The 17,073-nt window shown below is 35.5% G+C and overlaps 2 protein-coding genes across 3 annotated transcripts; one reads left to right on the top strand and one right to left on the bottom strand.

Moving 5' to 3' along the window:
* Positions 1–3,833: 3,833 nt before the first annotated feature.
* Bap55 (Brahma associated protein 55kD) lies at positions 3,834–6,104 on the top strand. 2 transcript variants are annotated; one of them, XM_014349019.2, is made up of 5 exons: positions 3,834–3,965; positions 4,371–4,713; positions 4,772–5,101; positions 5,197–5,646; positions 5,712–6,104. In XM_014349019.2, the coding sequence occupies exons 2-5, from the start codon at positions 4,390–4,392 to the stop codon at positions 5,925–5,927; spliced, it is 1,320 nt and encodes a 439-aa protein (XP_014204505.1). In that variant the 5' UTR covers positions 3,834–3,965; positions 4,371–4,389; the 3' UTR covers positions 5,928–6,104. The 2 variants fall into 2 exon arrangements, with proteins under 2 accessions (XP_014204505.1, XP_089448914.1); XM_089592788.1 differs by lacking the exon at positions 3,834–3,965 and adding an exon at positions 3,981–4,268.
* Positions 6,105–6,139: 35 nt separating this feature from the next.
* On the bottom strand, positions 6,140–17,056 carry LOC106636593 (serine/threonine-protein kinase ATR). Its single transcript, XM_014349007.2, has 41 exons — positions 16,820–17,056; positions 16,602–16,745; positions 16,317–16,528; positions 16,064–16,234; positions 15,838–15,995; positions 15,619–15,768; positions 15,343–15,538; positions 15,157–15,275; positions 14,525–15,096; positions 14,287–14,451; positions 13,658–14,140; positions 13,406–13,586; positions 13,083–13,328; positions 12,881–12,997; positions 12,687–12,806; positions 12,366–12,613; positions 12,069–12,287; positions 11,826–11,997; positions 11,631–11,757; positions 11,443–11,567; positions 11,206–11,363; positions 10,971–11,131; positions 10,700–10,893; positions 10,531–10,615; positions 10,306–10,451; positions 10,111–10,227; positions 9,896–10,035; positions 9,611–9,835; positions 9,276–9,533; positions 8,969–9,194; positions 8,714–8,901; positions 8,454–8,638; positions 8,188–8,360; positions 7,966–8,109; positions 7,729–7,886; positions 7,422–7,653; positions 7,211–7,349; positions 7,016–7,130; positions 6,796–6,949; positions 6,477–6,713; positions 6,140–6,405 (listed from the first exon to the last, which is right to left on the bottom strand). The coding sequence occupies exons 2-41, from the start codon at positions 16,652–16,654 to the stop codon at positions 6,226–6,228; spliced, it is 7,449 nt and encodes a 2,482-aa protein (XP_014204493.2). The 5' UTR covers positions 16,655–16,745; positions 16,820–17,056; the 3' UTR covers positions 6,140–6,225.
* Positions 17,057–17,073: the final 17 nt, after the last annotated feature.

Here is a 17,073-nt window from a genome sequence, read left to right as displayed (position 1 = left end):
AAAAAAAAATGTTGTTTTCTATTATCATCTCTCACTTGCATTCGCAAGCAAAACATTTGAATTTTTCGAAGGTTAAAAAAAAAATAAATAGAAACAAGGATGCTTTGTTAAAAATTTATTAAGCAATGATAGAAATTCATGATTTACTTTTCATTTTTTTTTTTTTTAACCAAAATTAAACTCTGAAGATAAACGTGCTTGATGATTATCGATTTTGAGCTGCAATGGAGTAAAAAAAATCGCAAAAATTTCATAGATTAACAAACAGAGAATTAATCCCAATTTAACAAAGATTGGTTCGAGTATTGATTATAATAACGCTTTTTCATTTGCTGAATTGGATTATCACATATTTGATACAAAGTTATTGTCTGCCTAGAGTTGGTGTTGATAAAAAAACTACTTGATGAAAAATGTTAAATGAGTAAAGCTCCCCAAGTTGAGTTAAAATACTGATTAAATAGACCGCGAAACCTTGCCAATACATTACCGTCTTGTGAGAGCATGACACACTGCGTGTTACCATTGTTAAAAAAAAAAAATAATAATAAAAATACGGATTTACGAAAAATGATATATATTTTTAACAGCTAGTAAGATTTTTGAGTTTTTACACAGATTTTCGATGTTTAACGAAATAAAAATTTGGAGCAAACGAATGCTTATCAGGTGACTGGATAAAATGTGATGACAAAGATGTCCGCGCAAAAGTCATTTTGCCTGTTCCAAAAGTGCGTCCCGATCAGCCGCACCGACATAAAATTGCAAGGCAGCCCAATGGGTGCACCGTTTTCCCACGTCTGCATCTGCGGCAGCGGATCGTAATCTAGGCAGTACCTTCGAATGAACACGTCCATCGCGGTGATTCCGTGGTTCAGTTTGTCCATCAGTCGCCCAGCGGTTTCCGTCTTGAGGGCGTAGTGGGCCACGAGGTTTTGATCGTCCATCGACAGAAAACCGGTTTTCTTGAAACTGCACAACGTACATTTTTACGTAATGTTACCCAACTGCCCTTTCACGCTCGATGCAACGACACTGAGAAAAATGAAACGTTAATAACACTACCGAGACAATTTTATTAAATTTATATAATATTCATTTGCTGTGACCGGTATGATTTACATCGTCGGCATATACCGATACATCTTCCCGTCAATCCAACAGTACGATTACGATTGGATTGATTTGCCATGAATTTGCTCCATTTTTCTCAGTCGAACAGACTATAAAGGGAAAAAAAAAAAAAAAGAAAACCGATCACCTCGTTGTAAACGAATAATTCTCGATGCATTCGAATTCGCCGCTGGCCCCCAGACTTGAGGCGTGACCCCGTGGGTGTCCGGACTTGCAGTCCGGGTGGCTGCTCCCGAACTGCGACGCGTCCAACAGCCGGCCGGCATCCTTGGGCGACTTCCCGATGTACCTCGCACCGCCTCGCATCTCATCCGCGCCGCCGATCGCCCGCCGATCCCGGCGAATCGCACCCGCCACGAGGAACCGCAGCTCCGCGGCGTCCCAGCCCGTCTGGGCGGCCACTACTGCGTACAGGCAGTTGTTACCCAGGCAGGGCACGCTCCTCGGGTTCTTGCCCCCGCGAAGGCTCCAGTGGCCGATTTCGCGACCTTCCAAGGGACGGTGGTACTCGACGTCGATTTTCGCGCCACCGGCTGCTCGGCCGATCGTGCGGACCACGTGCCCGCCGCGCCAAACGTTTATGCGGCATCTCACGATTTTACCGAGGACGCGCAGGTGAAGCAGACCCGCCGGGCCGTCGCTGTAGATGCTATCGACGAGGCGATCGGTTGTCGCGCTGTACTCGGTGCGATTCGCTCGCGGACGACTGCGGAAATCGGTAAAATTGCTACCGATGGGCATGTTTAGGTTACTTCGATCCAGCCCCCGTTTTGACTGTGCCCTTTGCGGTACTTGTGAACACATGGTACTTTTTTTTTTTTTTTTTTTCACTCGGGAAAACTGTTGGTTACTTTGGGGATCTCATTTTTTTTTTCTTTTTTACGTATTTTAGGGTGACATTTAGTTCTTTTTTCCTCCCCACACAACGGTGTGTAAAAGTAGGTTAAATATCTTGCCAGCTTTTGTTTCCAGTGCACATACGTATAGCTATACACATTCATTATGTGTACGAAAAGCTCAAGGTGAAACTCGAAAAAAGTTTCATCCATACGCGATTTTCACTCAACTAGGTGTATATACATTTGCAACTGTAATGGCACAAGTAAGAGCGAGGGATAAGATAATCTTACTTAATTTCTGCGTGTACATATACGCTTGGATATTTATGTGCAAGTGTCGTTTGCCAGTACTTGTGGAGTAAGTATTTTCTAACTGCGTAGATCGGTGTACGCTTATGTACGGAATTATAGTACCTATTGATCGAGCGTGAAAACTGTGGAGTGTCGGGGAATGATATTATTGTCAAATTGACCAAGAGATCGATACGTAGGTACCTACGCTTGAGACGATGAACGTTGCCAGTTGGAAAAGGCCAATCACTCATGGAACACAGTGATACTATATTTTATTCTATGTAATTTTCACTTTAATTATTTACTATATATTTATGTTACCTGTAGGTTACAAGACAAAGTAAAGTTCCACTCGAAGTGGGGGAAAGTTATACATATATTTTACTTTTAAAGTCTTAGTCTAAATTTATACTACTCAATTTTTTATTTTTTATTTGTATTTTATATCAGATATAATTTTAAATGGTACAACTCACCGATAAAAGTGAAAAAACTCACAATGATGATGATGATGCGGTCCGCCAAGCAGTGCAAACTCACAGCAAAAATGTACGAGATTTCATTATCTACATTTATGGAGGTAATGTGGTTGATTATTAGCTATTATTGATGATAAACGTCACTTAGTAATAAATTTTATATGTTTAGGTGATGAAAAGAGCATCGTCATGTTTCACCGTACTAAGATCCATTAGTCAAAATTAAAATACCTTTTCTTGATCATTTTTGTGTGCACTATATTATAATCATATGTATGTTTTTCACAATACTTGGATTTTATAGTAACGTAGCAGAAACATTTGGTCAGTAAATGCAAAATATTTTTCAAGACAGAAAGAACCGGAAAAATGAAATCTTGTAAATTGTATAAAATCTTATTAATAAAAAATTTACGTGTGCTATGTTTTATACCCATAATCGCTTATTCCTCACAATTAATATTGTTTATGTTGAAGTTTTTATACAATAGCTGAATAGTTAAATAATCGTATATCCTATTATTTAGCTGATTGTTATAAATACAATTATTTGAAAAAAAAATTTTAGCTTTTGAATTGCGATTTTCATTCGATTGTAATTGCAATTTTTACGTATCTATTATTCAAGTATTGAAAAATGTAGTATTGCCAATAATAGTGTACAATAAAATTATGTGAATACAATGTGGTTATCTAAATTATCAAAATGCATCTAGATACCAATGAAATGAGTTGCAATTTCAGTAGTATAAAAATTGCATTTTACATTTATGTTTCAAGCTTTTTATGTCTATATAAACACATACAATTAACTATTGAAATACTAACATCATTTGTTAAAAATCATAAAAAACTTTAGTCAGAGTACTGTTAGCAAGAATTTTAAATTAATTTTTTTGAATTTACCGCTTTTTTAAAAAAGAAATGAGCGAAGAGAGGGTCAGGAGGGGGGGACTAAGAAAGTGGAGAGGGAATAATGGGGGGGGTGTTTTATATTTTTTTCACTAACCGGTGTATTTTGTATACATATATACATATATATGCAGGTAAACAGTAAATTTAAGGTTATGGAGCAGTATCACCACTGTCGGCGTATTTTTGATATTGTTTGTTGATGCGTTTAAGTAAAATCACACGGTAATTCGCAATTGTACACATGTTTGTGCAAACATTGATTTATTGTGATCTAAGCCAGTGTGAAGAAGTTGTTTAAGTCGCGGTAGCTGCCGCGGTTCGACTTACGTCTTCGGTTTTCTGCCGCAGGGGCCGTACCATATATAACTATTTTTCTGTATACTAATAAAGGGACATATATTCGCGGACTAGCTTGCGGCGGCTACGCGCGTTGAGTGTCGCTGACGTCTGGTGTGATTGATTTCGGTCCGAAGCTAGTCCGCGAATATATGTCCCTTTAGTGTACATTAACATAGGCCCGCGAAGCTAAAAAACGTTATATGGTACGGCTCCAGGCGAGAGCACTGGTGCGAACTTCACCTTACGTGGACATACTTCATTTGAAAAAGTAGTGTTTTTCTTTAAAATTCCTAACCTTATATCCACGTAATTACGTGGATTTGGTGCGAATAGACACAGCGCAAAACATATCACTCTTATTTGCCTTCAGACAAATTTAACCATCAGCCATGACGAACATGCTATACGGTGGTGATGAAATTGGTGCTCTGGTCTTCGACCTTGGACACCACTCGTTGCGAGTGGGCTACGCTCAAGAGGATACACCCAAGTCAGAGATCCCGTCTGTCGTTGGTATAGCCGAAGATGCCGACGGTACTGCTGCCAAGATTGAGCCCATGGACGTGGATGATAAGAAGCCAGACAACAACATCACCCAGAGCACTCCCAAGTACTATGTTGATACTACAATTTTGCATGTACCACGCAAGAACATGGAGGTGTCTAACTTTATGAAGGATGGCATGATCGAAGACTGGGATCATTTTGAGAAGGTAAATTTTGCCTTTGATCGTTTGTACTGGCTTTATTACTGATGCTGTTGTTTTGCAGGTTTTAGATTATACTTATGCAAAAATCATTCAGTCTGATGCTGAATTCCATCCAGTATTGTTCTCCGAGTCTCCGTGGAACATTAGGAGCAAGAGGGAAAAACTGACAGAGCTGATGTTTGAAAAGTACAACGTACCAGCATACTTTCTTGTGAAAAATGCTGTACTTGCAGCTTTTGCCAATGGACGTGCCACTGGAATTGTCGTTGACAGTGGGGCAACGCACACTTCTGCCATACCTGTTCAAGATGGTTTTGTTTTGACACAAGCTATTGTGAAATCACCTCTTGGTGGAGATTACATTTCCATGCAATGTCGACAGTTTTTACAAGTGATTATTAGTATTAATAGCAAAAACAGATAATATTTTCATCATTATAGTGCAATATCTGAAAATCACTCATATAATATATTCTTATTTGATAGGACAATGATATTGATCTATCTCCTGCATACATGATTGGAAGCAAAGAAGTTGTCAAGGATCATGAAAAGCCCAGATGGGTGAAGAAAAAAAATTTGCCAGAAGTGACAAAATCATGGCACAACTATATGGTGAAAAAACTCGTTCAGGATTTTCAAGCAACGACCCTCCAGATTTCAGAAACACCCTATGATGAGAAAGTAGTTTCAACGATACCAGCAGTTCCCTATGAATTTCCTACTGGCTATCGACAAGATTTTGGCACCGAAAGATTCCGCATACCCGAAGCGTTGTTTGATCCCAGCATGGTTCAGATGCGCGGAGGAGGTGTAGGCAACACAATGTTGGGCGTAGGTCATATTGTGACAACGAGTGTTGGAATGTGCGATGTTGATGTGCGGCCGGCTCTTTACGGTAGCGTCGTTGTCACAGGAGGAAATTCTTTTATTCAGGTATTCATCTAGTTTTTAAATTATTTCGTTCTTTCGGTAATATAATGGTAATCATTATTTTCCAGGGATTTCCTGAACGTCTGAACAGAGATTTGTCCATGAGGATACCAACCAGTTTAAGATTGAAACTTATAAGCGCTAATGGTAGCACTGAGCGTAGATTTGGTGCCTGGATTGGTGGATCTATATTGGCATCTATTGGAACTTTCCAGCAGATGTGGATATCAAATCAAGAGTACGAAGAAAGTGGAAAGAGCCAAGTGGATCGAAAGTGTCCGTGAATTTGTATAATTTTACATGCTGAGGATTGAATTTTTTGATGTAATGGAAGTATGATGTGAGACATTTTTTAATGTTTACGACTGACATGAAATTGTATTTTTAAGTAATTATTATACGAAAACAGTGGAATTTTCATTTTGAAAGTTCAAATAAACAAAGATTTTATAGTAGCTTAATTTACATGTGTTTTATTACTTTATTGAGTGTTTTGTCGCTTATCGTATGGTATCAAAAGTTTTAGTATAAAAAAATAGATAGCTATAAAATACGTAGTATAATACTGGGACAAAGCTTACTTTACATAAAAGGCCCCCAACCAATGTACATTTGGCACAAATTGTCGACATTGATAGCATCAAGAATCAAATGATTAACTTGACCTTCTACACTCAAATATAGATTCACGGACTGTCTTTTTCCTCGACTCACCACCATACCTTTCAATCGCTCTTCTATACTTTTGATGTGTTCTACAGCCTGTAACAATACGATTCACGTTAGTAGTAAATGAAAGATAAACGTATTGTTTTGTAAATTTTTACAATTACCTTTTCGTTTGTTTTTTCACCTGCTTCACTAACTTGATTTCTGTTCCACGAAACCAGAGGATCATATACAAAAGGTTTCAGCACACTGATAAGTGTACTAGATTGCTCTCTTAGAACTTTCATTGTCGTTCGGCAAGATTGCCTAAAAGGACCTTCATATTTTAATGGTCCCATGGCTTCAACCATATTGTGAGTTAAGCGAAATGGCACTCGTTCAGGCCACTCTAAATTTTCACCCTAAGAATACGATTTACAATGAGTTTCAAATATATATTAAATAACTGAAATGTTTTATTGCATATTTTTTATTAACGATTACCCTGTTAAACAGGCAATTGAAATCCACGTGAACACAATCACCAACTTTTGAATCGATCAGTATGTTTTCACCGTGACGATCTCCCAAGCCCAATATGTAGCCAACCATTGACATGACAGCTGCGGTACGGATGTAAGCCGTGCGAGCTTCATACCTGTAGTATTTCCAAAAGTATAATTAACACGGGACTAAATGTAAGATAACATATAGATTGGCTTACCATCCATATGGATCGGGAAACGCATAGTGAAACCAATCACCAAGAACTGGTGGATGACGTGGTATGAGTTTCTCTAAAAATATCTGTCTCTTTTTTTCCAAGGAATCCCTTAGAGCTAAATTATGATTTGAATTACGATTTATAATTATATTTAAAAATTTAAACAATTCATCTCAACATAAATAATTTTCTTACAGCATGACATGGATTTCAATTCTTTGGCAGAAGTCATGATATTTCTTTCTTTGTATATTCCCAAAAGAATATTTCTAAATCCAACTAAATTCGGCACCCATTCTATCAAACCACACTCTTCATTTAATGGCACTACACTCTATGAATACATAGTAAAATTATTTTAAAGTTTATAAATCAAATTACGTAATAAGTAGACAAAAGTATTTACGTATGTGCGAATATACAGCCGTCTTCGTCGAGATTCTGGATCCTTTTGAAGATACTTATTGACGATATCGTTAAACTCCATTAATCGAAAATCTCTTCGCAAATCGTCCTTTGGTTTGCACATAAACAAATACAATTTTCCATCAGAGCCTCGTAACGTTATTCTTCGTGGACGCTGAAGTGACGGCATTACAGTTACCTCACTTTCGATGCCAGCTATTTGTACCCAATTCCTAAAAATTTACGTCATTAATTAATGTGACTTTGTTGTTGAAATGCAGTTTATAATAATACAACTAATGTTTTACAGCGTAAAAGGATTGTGGTCTTCCATCGTGACACCTTTCATGGGCAGGTGAAGCTGTCTAAACTTGGACGTTGGTATCATTACTGGCCCAAAGTCGGGATCTGCTAGTAATTTAGGCAAAGACTTTGAAAGCAAAGCAACCGAAGTAGTTTGGATTGACTATTAAAATTAAAAAAAAAACACAGTTAATAAATTTGTTACAACAGAATCGTGTAGGTATAAAATAATTTAGCTCTACCTCAGGTATGTGTTTGTTGGATAATTCAATGAGTTTTTCCCAAAACTTATTGAAGCATTGTATTAGTTTCATCATTTCTAGAGTCTTAAGTTCTTTGCAGTTAAGTATTTCCTTGCAACATTTTTGACGAGCTGTATATGCCGACTAAGCGAAACAAAAGTTCAACTTTTATTTGTCAAAATTGTCGGGACTAAAAAATAAACAATTGAAAGCATTACTCACGTTAAATACTGAAGCCATCATCCATAAGCAGTGCTGTGGGTATTGTTCGATCAATTTAACAATGACCGTGAAAATGGTATTTTGAACTTCTCGATTCGGGTGACAAATTCGAGATACCAATTGACTGAATGCCGATAACCATATAAATCTTGGAATTCTTTCTATATAAACGTCTAAAAAGTGAATTTTTCATGTTTTAAAATATCGTTAACTCACAACAGAAGTAAAAATGAAAAACATCAGCCAAGTTTCAACAAACAACTTACCTACGATTTTTGTCATCTGAGTTAACGTTTTCGCGATCGCGTTGTCAGAACTTATGTGTAAGCTTCTGGTTCGCGATGCATAGTTCAACCAAATAGTCAACATTCTGGGCAGCGACTGATGGATGTATTTACAACCACATAGCAGTGATTTTCCATAGTAGTTGATTATATGCGTTTGAATGTCTCTACATTTTTTAACGTAAAAAAAAAAAATGTATAGCAGTAGTTTGGGCAACTTAAGTTTAACTGCTTTAACTCACCGACCACCCGACGAAAATCGCTCATCTTCTGTCATTCTATCCAATACACACTCATAATAACGAGCAATGGCCAAGCAACTCTTCTCCCATCCTCTCCAGACTTCATGAGCTTCTTTGTAATTCATCATGTTGCCATTAGCATCGACATTCAAGGTTTCATCGTTGTACTTTGCCCATAGTAATTTTGCCTGCAAATTTTATAATTTGTTTAAAAAACGTTATAACATGCTTGCATTAAAATGAAATTTTACACACCTTTGCACATTGCTTTCTTTCTGTAGTAAAAGCGTGAAGAGGTTGTTTTTTGTATTCCGCTACAGGTTTGAAAAAGGTCGTCAAGCAGCGTTTTAACGTAATCAAGGCATCCTCCTGAGAACCTTTTTGCCAATACAACTGAGCCTGCTCAGTGCAAAGATTTTGAGGTGGACAAAAGTCAGTGGCTGATAAAATGTACATGTAGGCTTGCTGATACATTCCAGCCCTGACAATTAAAGAACATACAATGCCTTACAAGTACAATTTTAGTTTTTAACATTAAAATAATAAAATAACAACGTCATACTTTCTGGCAATTTTGGCACTCTTAAGCCACAATTTTCCAATTTCTCCAGTAATGACAGTTTTATTACCGTCAGTATTTGACTGTAGCTGTACTGCCAAATCCAAAATGGCCCGGCGCATACCTAAAATGAATTCCGCTCCTCTCGAGGCGTTTATCAATTTATCACGCTTTTCCCATTCCTCGACTATTTTAGGTAAATTGTGCAAATCATCGAGCATTCTGCAGCATGCTTTTTCAAACTCGTTGACTATGTGGAGTCTGGAGAAAAAAAAAAGAATTTTCATGTATCTTGTGTGGATGGAAAAAAATAAGTTGAGAAAAAAAAAAAGATTTACTTCATAATATAAGAATAACTTTGTTCATAAGCTCCAGGTCGAGATGATGTCGTTAGTAGAGATACCAAGCGTTTTTTTATGGCAAAAAAATCTGGCTTCACGTGATTTTTCAAATTCTCGAGCAGATTTATTTTAATATCGTTTCTCGAGTGGCTTTCGATTTTTCCAAAGTGCGCCAACTGCCAAAACGGTTCGGTATCGCAAATGAGACTTTCAAGTTCGGGCCTGTGAAATTAAAAATAGGATTAAAACTGGATCGGTATACTTTTTACATTGATTATTCACCTATTTCTCAATACACCATCTTTAATATTCATAGCCGTGTATGGCTGATCTAGTCCAAGGTAGCATTGAATCATTCCCTGTATGTACTGCGGTTTGGAAGATGCACTTTGCAACAATTTTTCGTAGCAAGTGGCCGCATCCTGTTAACAAAAAAACCAAGAAGTTGTCAGTTAAAATAAGAATCAAACGTAATAATCGTATTTCATTTGACCAACTTGTAACTGGCGGTTGACTTCGTGGGCTAAAATCAATTGTTGGAGAGTCGGGCACTGATCTTGGCTGACTAAAATACCAGAAACCCCATCAGGTTCGTCGAGTCGCGTGTAAATTTTCTGCAAAAAATTCTCACTTTGATCAAACATCCAAATAAGTCAGATTTTAGTTTGTCATAAAAGAGTTTTTATTGTTACCGTCAGCAATCCTCCTTCCTCCTCTTCGGACAATCCTTTTTTACTAGATGACATGTGCTGCTCGAGATATATAAGCGCTCTGTGATACTCATGAGACTGATAACATCCTTGAGCCAACAGAAGCTTCGGAAAACCATCGACAAACTCTGTAATCAGAAAATAACAAGCTCTGTAAATAACTTAGTCCAATGCTCAAAAAACTTGATGGATTTTTATAAATGTTACTTTGAATTTTTTCGTATTTAGTGTCTTGCGTTTTTCTTTTTTCTCTCAACCATCTTTGCAAGTAATCTAAGGTGGAAAATATCACCTGAAACACAAATGCACAAGTGTTTCCATGATTAATTCATCAACGCTTGATAAATAACAGTTAATTCCTTTAAAAGAAATTTACTTGTAAGCAGCGAACGCGTCTAGCTTCATCCGAAACAGTCGTGTTGCTGGACACTTTTTCAACTTGGATGCGCAAAGGTCTGTTGCGCAAAAGCTCCTGGTCAACTTGAGTTTTTTCATTCGTTGCAACGACCGCTAACATTTCTGTGCTCAATTTTCTCACTTCTTGAAATGATCCGTACAAAACAACGTGGGCTGCGAAAATTAAATGAAAATTTTAAGAAAAAAAAAACGATTTAAACTATCGAATTCATCGAGTCATTGTAACATACCAACGATGTACGGAATGCAAAACGATATGATTTTAATGCTTCGCTTGAATGCCGGCCGGCAGGCGTTTAAAACGCTTTTGATCGTATTATCTTTCAAAATTTTCAACATACTGAGTATCCAATTGAAGGCCCACAGTTCAAAGGTAGATCCCGACTCCGATCTGTTACATTCGAATAATCGTGATAATATTTGTCGAATGTTAAGATCAACAAACATAATTATTATTCAACTTACCCATAAATAGGTGTTTGAAATTCGATCTCGTTGTTGGATGTGTTTGTGTAGTGAGACTTGAGTAGTGGGAAAATCATATGCTGAATTTTTGAGGGCAAGTCATTCCATAATCTACTGTTTTTGCCTTCTGGTGATATTTCATACAGTCTTAGTATTTCCTTAAATATGTTGACAGTAATACATTTATTCGTTTTTTCTTTTACATATCATAACAATAATACTTCAAAGTGCACTTACTTGTATAGCCAAATTGAAACAATCCATACTCTGTGTGTTCTTTTGCAATTGATAATCTTTTACTAATTCGTGCAGTAAATTGTAGGCAAATTCCTGATTGATATCGGGTATAAATTTTATGTCCTCTACAAAAATAAAAGAGTATTCCATAATTTAAATTTTAATAACATTCAAATGTATATTTTTACCTCGAGATATGATTCGTCTCGGTAAAAGACTTGGCTCAATTGCACCCAATTCGCCAATGCAGTCTCCACTGGCTACGCAAATGGCTTCATCTTTATCTTGACATCCGTTCATTAATACGTCCAACAGCTAAAAGTTACTCTTTAAAACATCTCAAATAATCGATGTAATTGATGTTACACAAAGTGAAAACTTACTTCTACAATTAGTGGATGAACATTGATGTCAGATAATATCAAATCGTTTATTTCGTTACGATGTCTTGCAAGATATTGTTGCAAATATAGCAGTGCTTTCAATCTAACTTCATCTGTTTCATGCGTTAAACGTTTCAGCCATATCTGCAAATTTTCTTCTACAGTTTCTGGTCTGAAAATATATGAGCAATTTTTTTTTTTAATAAATTTAGATCGTTATAAAATCGGATGAGTCACACATACTCAGTCAGCTGGATGCGATTTACAATCTTATTGGATATGTTTGATGTTTTTAAATCGCTTATAAAAAATAGATCAGAAAAATGCTCCTTCACAAGATCTCTATTTTTTATAAATAGATACTCCAACATTGAGTTTGTTTCCTTTGGATAAGTCTCAAGGAGCGGCACCAAGGACATACAGATGGTGGCTAACAGAGGCCCTAATTCTCTAATAGACGTACTGTAAAGTGGTAAGGAAACTTTTTCTTGTTATTCCATATCCGATTTACGTATTGTATAACGTGACAACTATACATACTTTCTTAAAAAGGCATTCCAAGCATCGCAGGCTAATCTTCTGAATCCTGGCCTCGTGAAACTGAGCGATGTTCTCAGTGTGGCCAAGATTTTATACCTGTACTGAGTAATGTAGTTTGGCCCCATAAAACGTATTACCTCGGCTAAAGACGCAAGAGCATACTTTTGCATTATTTCTTCGGAGTTGGAGCAGAGATTGGCATCAAACGTTACAAGTATCCCGTGCAACATTGAATTTAAATACTGAGCCTTTGTATCAAAAAAAAATTTTATGAATTACGTGTACCACAAATATTCGTTGGATCGTAAAATAACGCCTTACGATTTCGTTTTGAGATCGAAAGCTGGCACTTTCTTGGTCATATTTCGAAAGAAACTGCAAATGCCGGAGAACTTTCTCTTTTTGGGAGTGAAAATGCAACATCAACTCGCTAATAATGAGCTGAGGAATGAGAAAAAATTTAACAAACTTTTCGTGGCGCGAATTTCATAAAGTTGTAAAATGAAAACAAGTACCGTGAAAGAGTTGGCCGTCAGATCAGGTATAGTAGTGTGTGTTATTTTAGAAACAAGCTTGAAAATCTCGATGCCATCTTCGATACTTTCAAACAAAAACACTCGACAGCAAATGAACTACGGAACAAAAAACAATCATAACGTTTGAAAAAAAAAAAATTTGTAAAAATAGCATCAAAGTGGTCTAAAAATACAAATGCACCTGAAAATATGACTTGAACATTTCACTCTCTTCTGCATTGATCAGCTCGGCAATATCATGAAAAAGTGTGATTGCCTTTTGGCATTTAGCTACCTGAGGCAGTAAAAAACATACAGCGTGTGGTCCATCTTTTCGCAGCAACTGTCGAGATCCTTGAAAACCCATACACTTGGCTACTCTGTGTATTGACGTGGACATATTGTAGTCATAATTTAATCTATTATATACCGCCAGAGTCATCATCAACTGAAAGATGTTTGTTTAAATTTGTTTCACGAGTCATATTAATAGATGCGTTTACAGAAAAAAATATATTTCAATACTTTTAAAAAGTCTCTTTTGTAGCGAATGTAGATGGTCTTTAACGAAACTTTTTGATATATGGCAACTTCTCTATAAGCATCGGTTGCCAGTGCAACTGCCAACGGCGACGATTTTGCATTCAATATCGTTAAAATAAATATATTGAGACACCTTCGTTCAGTCAAGTGTAACGACTCTATGCTGTGATAAAATTAGTGAAAATGTATTTGATTTGCAACGAAGTTATAACGACTGATTATTTTAATTCATACCAGGCAGCATTTTTGGCTGTTAATAGCAAAGTCTGGTGTAAAGATTGATTAGAAGAATCTAACGCTTTGCTTAGTACCCTAACAAGAACATCCATTATCTTTTTTATGAATTCCTCCAAATTTTCTGGTATATCATCTTGAAATGATTTCTTGGGTAGTGAAATGTTAATTCGATTGCTTAAAATAATCCCAATAACTTCACTGAAGTTTCTCCGAATTTCTTCGTTTTCATCGCTAATGTATGGTATCCATTTTTCGGCTACTGAATCGCTATTGAAACTTTTGACGTGATTTGAAAATCTAATCATGTTTTTAGATACATTTAATCGAGTTTTTGTGGAATCAGAAGTTAAAATATCAAAAAACGGGTTGAAATAAATTTCAAACTTTTCAGACACAACTTTCGGATCGTCTTTGTCGTTAATCTGATAATTTTCACAATATTTACACTTCACAATCCATTTTTCAAAATCTACTGGATCCCTGTAAAATTTACATCAACTAAAGTATTTTCAAATACATAATGTTTAATTGTTGAGGCATTACTTAACAAATCATGTTCCAACAAAATTAATAGAATCATTTGTGTAATTGTTGCAAAGCTTATGGGGTAAAAATTTAAAATGTACCTAACGAGTGATCCGCTTCCTGAAACTATGCAAGCAAACTGTCCAATAATATTAGCAAGTACTTCTTCAAGAACGGGCTTTTGACTATTGTAGGCAGGTATAAGAATTTTTTCAACAATATCATCAAACTTTATGTCTTTGTCCATCAATAGCATAGGGCAGTTACTTCATGTAAAAACAATCATTTTATTTTAATTTTCGAAGTGCAATTAAAATACATATAAATTCAAATACATACACAACAGAAGCTACTCCCAATTCAATTTCATAACTTGTTATACACATATTGAGTATGTCTAAACGCTGACGTCCTTTGCCATACCTGATAATAGCTGTGAGACATTTTGCTTTCGTTGCAAAGTCTAAAGATTTTCCGTTAGCTAAATGAGTCTTGGCAATTCTAGACGTCAATACATTTGAATCAAGCCATGGTAGTGATAATACACTTTGAATTTCTGTTTTATTAACTTCTCTCAAAGAAATCAGTTGTGTGAAATTCTCAAAAACTAGTTTGTTATGTTCAAAGTTTTTAGCAGATAAGGCTTTTAAATATATAGTTTGAACATCAGCAATGTCAGAATCAATTAGTTTTAACGGAATATTATTCTGTATAAACCAGAGATCTAAACAATTAGCTAATCTTAAGAACTTGAGGGACTCGTGGTATTTTTCATGTTGCAAGTTTTTAAGAAACCAATCTTTCAAGGAAGACCATAATTTACTGATTTGCGTTATATCAATAGAAGCCACATTTGATGCATTGTTTTCAATTTCATAAATTACAAGGCTTACAAGAACTTTCATAAATTGCTGAAATAAATAAAAATTTGATATGGATATTTTTTTTTGTAGCTTCGTTTGTTATATTACCTGACTTTTTTCGTAATAAGCCACTAATTTCGCAACATCAATTTCCTTATAGAATCTTGGATATTTAGTCAAACGATCCTCAATTTTCTTATGTGTTTCCAAATCAAGTTTATTAGAATCTTCGTGAAATTTAAAATTAAATTAATGTTTCTAATATCACTAGCATAAAGACAATATATTACTGACCATTAGCATAATTGACCAATATAACGAATATTTCAAAATAAAAATCAATGTGTGCAGGATCGTCAACTAGAGACACTAGTTGCTCAAAAGTTTTTTTATGCTGTTGAAACTCGTGGACACGAATAAGGCCTCTTTCATTCCAATTTGGCAAAGCTTTTGCAATTTCAGTTGCGTAAAGTATCATACTCTGTACATCCTAGATTTTTTAACATTAACAGAATCGTTGTGATGAAAACTTTTGAAGTATGAAAGAACAATTTATACCGAGTGACTTACGTTATTATCTAGTAAGCAATAGTGGAAGAGTTTAACATAAATTTGTAATGCAGCAATTTTTACTTTAGGCTCTGCCTGGACTAAAATTTCTAAAAGTTGATTAATTAATCTTTTTTTGGGCCACACAGATACATCAGATTCTGCTATAATCTAAAGCATTTTTAAATAATTAATAATATGTACACTAAATAAATGCTTAATATTTACACTGAATCATACCTTTAAAATGGATATTTGAAACAATGATATATTTCGAAAAGTTAATTTAATTGGAAATGGTATTAGATTTAAGTATTCAATGGCACTGGGATCGGCTTTAAATTTATCAAGTGTCGTATCTTCACTTATTTTATTTTCACAGCTAAGACGATTCAATTCTGCAAATTTAAATACAATGCACGTGACAACTAGTTTTTACAAAAAAGTAAGCAGTAAATTTTTTTACCATTAAGAATATTCAAGTACTCTGCCGTTATTTTTGTGAGCATTTCCAAATTAAGCCTAGACAAAATTTGCACCATGCAAACTTGAATGTCTATGATTTTTTTATGAGATTCCAAACTAACTGGTATGTTAATCAAGTAAAACATTGTCCCAAACAACCATGTTGTAAATGCTATAAAATGTGTGATGATAAAGCCATTAAAATCTATTGAAAGTCAATATTATTGTAAAATATTTTTTCATTAAAATCTCACCTTCATATTTGCGCTGTACATCTTTAGATGGTGGCCCATTCGTAATCTGAGGTACCAAAATATTTAAATTATTAAATCTGCACAACAAGGATTCAAGCAACTGACAAAGGCTCTCTTCGGTGCAAGGAGTCAACGTTTTGTCATTCAACGTTGAAAATAACGTAATTATAGTATTGTTCATAAACGTCCACAATTGACGCTCGTGGATCAAACTAAAATCAATGCCATATTATTTAATTAAACATTTACAGCACTGTTTGCAAAAGCACTTTAATGGTACGGTACCTGCTGTCACTGCTAGAGTCGGAACTTGGTTCAGGACTTTCATCTACTTCCATTTTGATGTTTTTCTCCCAATGTACAGTATTAAAACTCAATTTCTCCTAATCCGTAACTACCGTTTTCTTCATCAGTTCACAACTAAATACTCTTTTGTCAAACCAAATGATTACATTAATATTTCTCCGAGTCGCAAAATAATCAATAGAATTTAAAATATTTACTGTTATTTGTAACTCTACAAAAACCAAGGGTGTTTATACACATTGTTGATAAACATAACAGTAATGTCACATTATGTCGTGCTGATTATCAGGTGGAAACTGTCGTTAATTAATCATACATCGTTCCATAATCTTATCAAACTAAAGCACAAATAATAATAATAACACTTCACCAAAATAACACCGGCCTTGTGGTTAGGCATTTATTGTGTTTCCGATTTATATTTTATTGTTTACCGCGTGTGTTGCAGTCG

Source organism: Copidosoma floridanum, unplaced genomic scaffold (genome assembly GCF_036245765.1).
Source record: "Copidosoma floridanum isolate Cflo_tuat_1 unplaced genomic scaffold, Cflo_Japanese_pri ptg000019l, whole genome shotgun sequence".
In the NCBI taxonomy this organism is placed as follows: domain Eukaryota; kingdom Metazoa; phylum Arthropoda; class Insecta; order Hymenoptera; family Encyrtidae; genus Copidosoma; species Copidosoma floridanum.
This window is presented reverse-complemented; position numbering and strand designations above follow the sequence as displayed.

Coding starts and splice junctions, on each gene's coding strand:
- Bap55 (XM_014349019.2), top strand. CDS start 4,390: ATGACGAACATGCTATACGGTGGTGATGAAATTGGTGCTCTGGTCTTC. Junction 4,714..4,771: donor ACTGGGATCATTTTGAGAAG/GTAAATTTTGCC, acceptor GTTGTTTTGCAG/GTTTTAGATTATACTTATGC. Junction 5,102..5,196: donor AATGTCGACAGTTTTTACAA/GTGATTATTAGT, acceptor CTTATTTGATAG/GACAATGATATTGATCTATC.
- LOC106636593 (XM_014349007.2), bottom strand. CDS start 16,654: ATGGAAGTAGATGAAAGTCCTGAACCAAGTTCCGACTCTAGCAGTGAC. Junction 10,036..10,110: donor AAGTCAACCGCCAGTTACAA/GTTGGTCAAATG, acceptor TTTTGTTAACAG/GATGCGGCCACTTGCTACGA. Junction 9,534..9,610: donor AGTTATTCTTATATTATGAA/GTAAATCTTTTT, acceptor TTTTTTCTCCAG/ACTCCACATAGTCAACGAGT.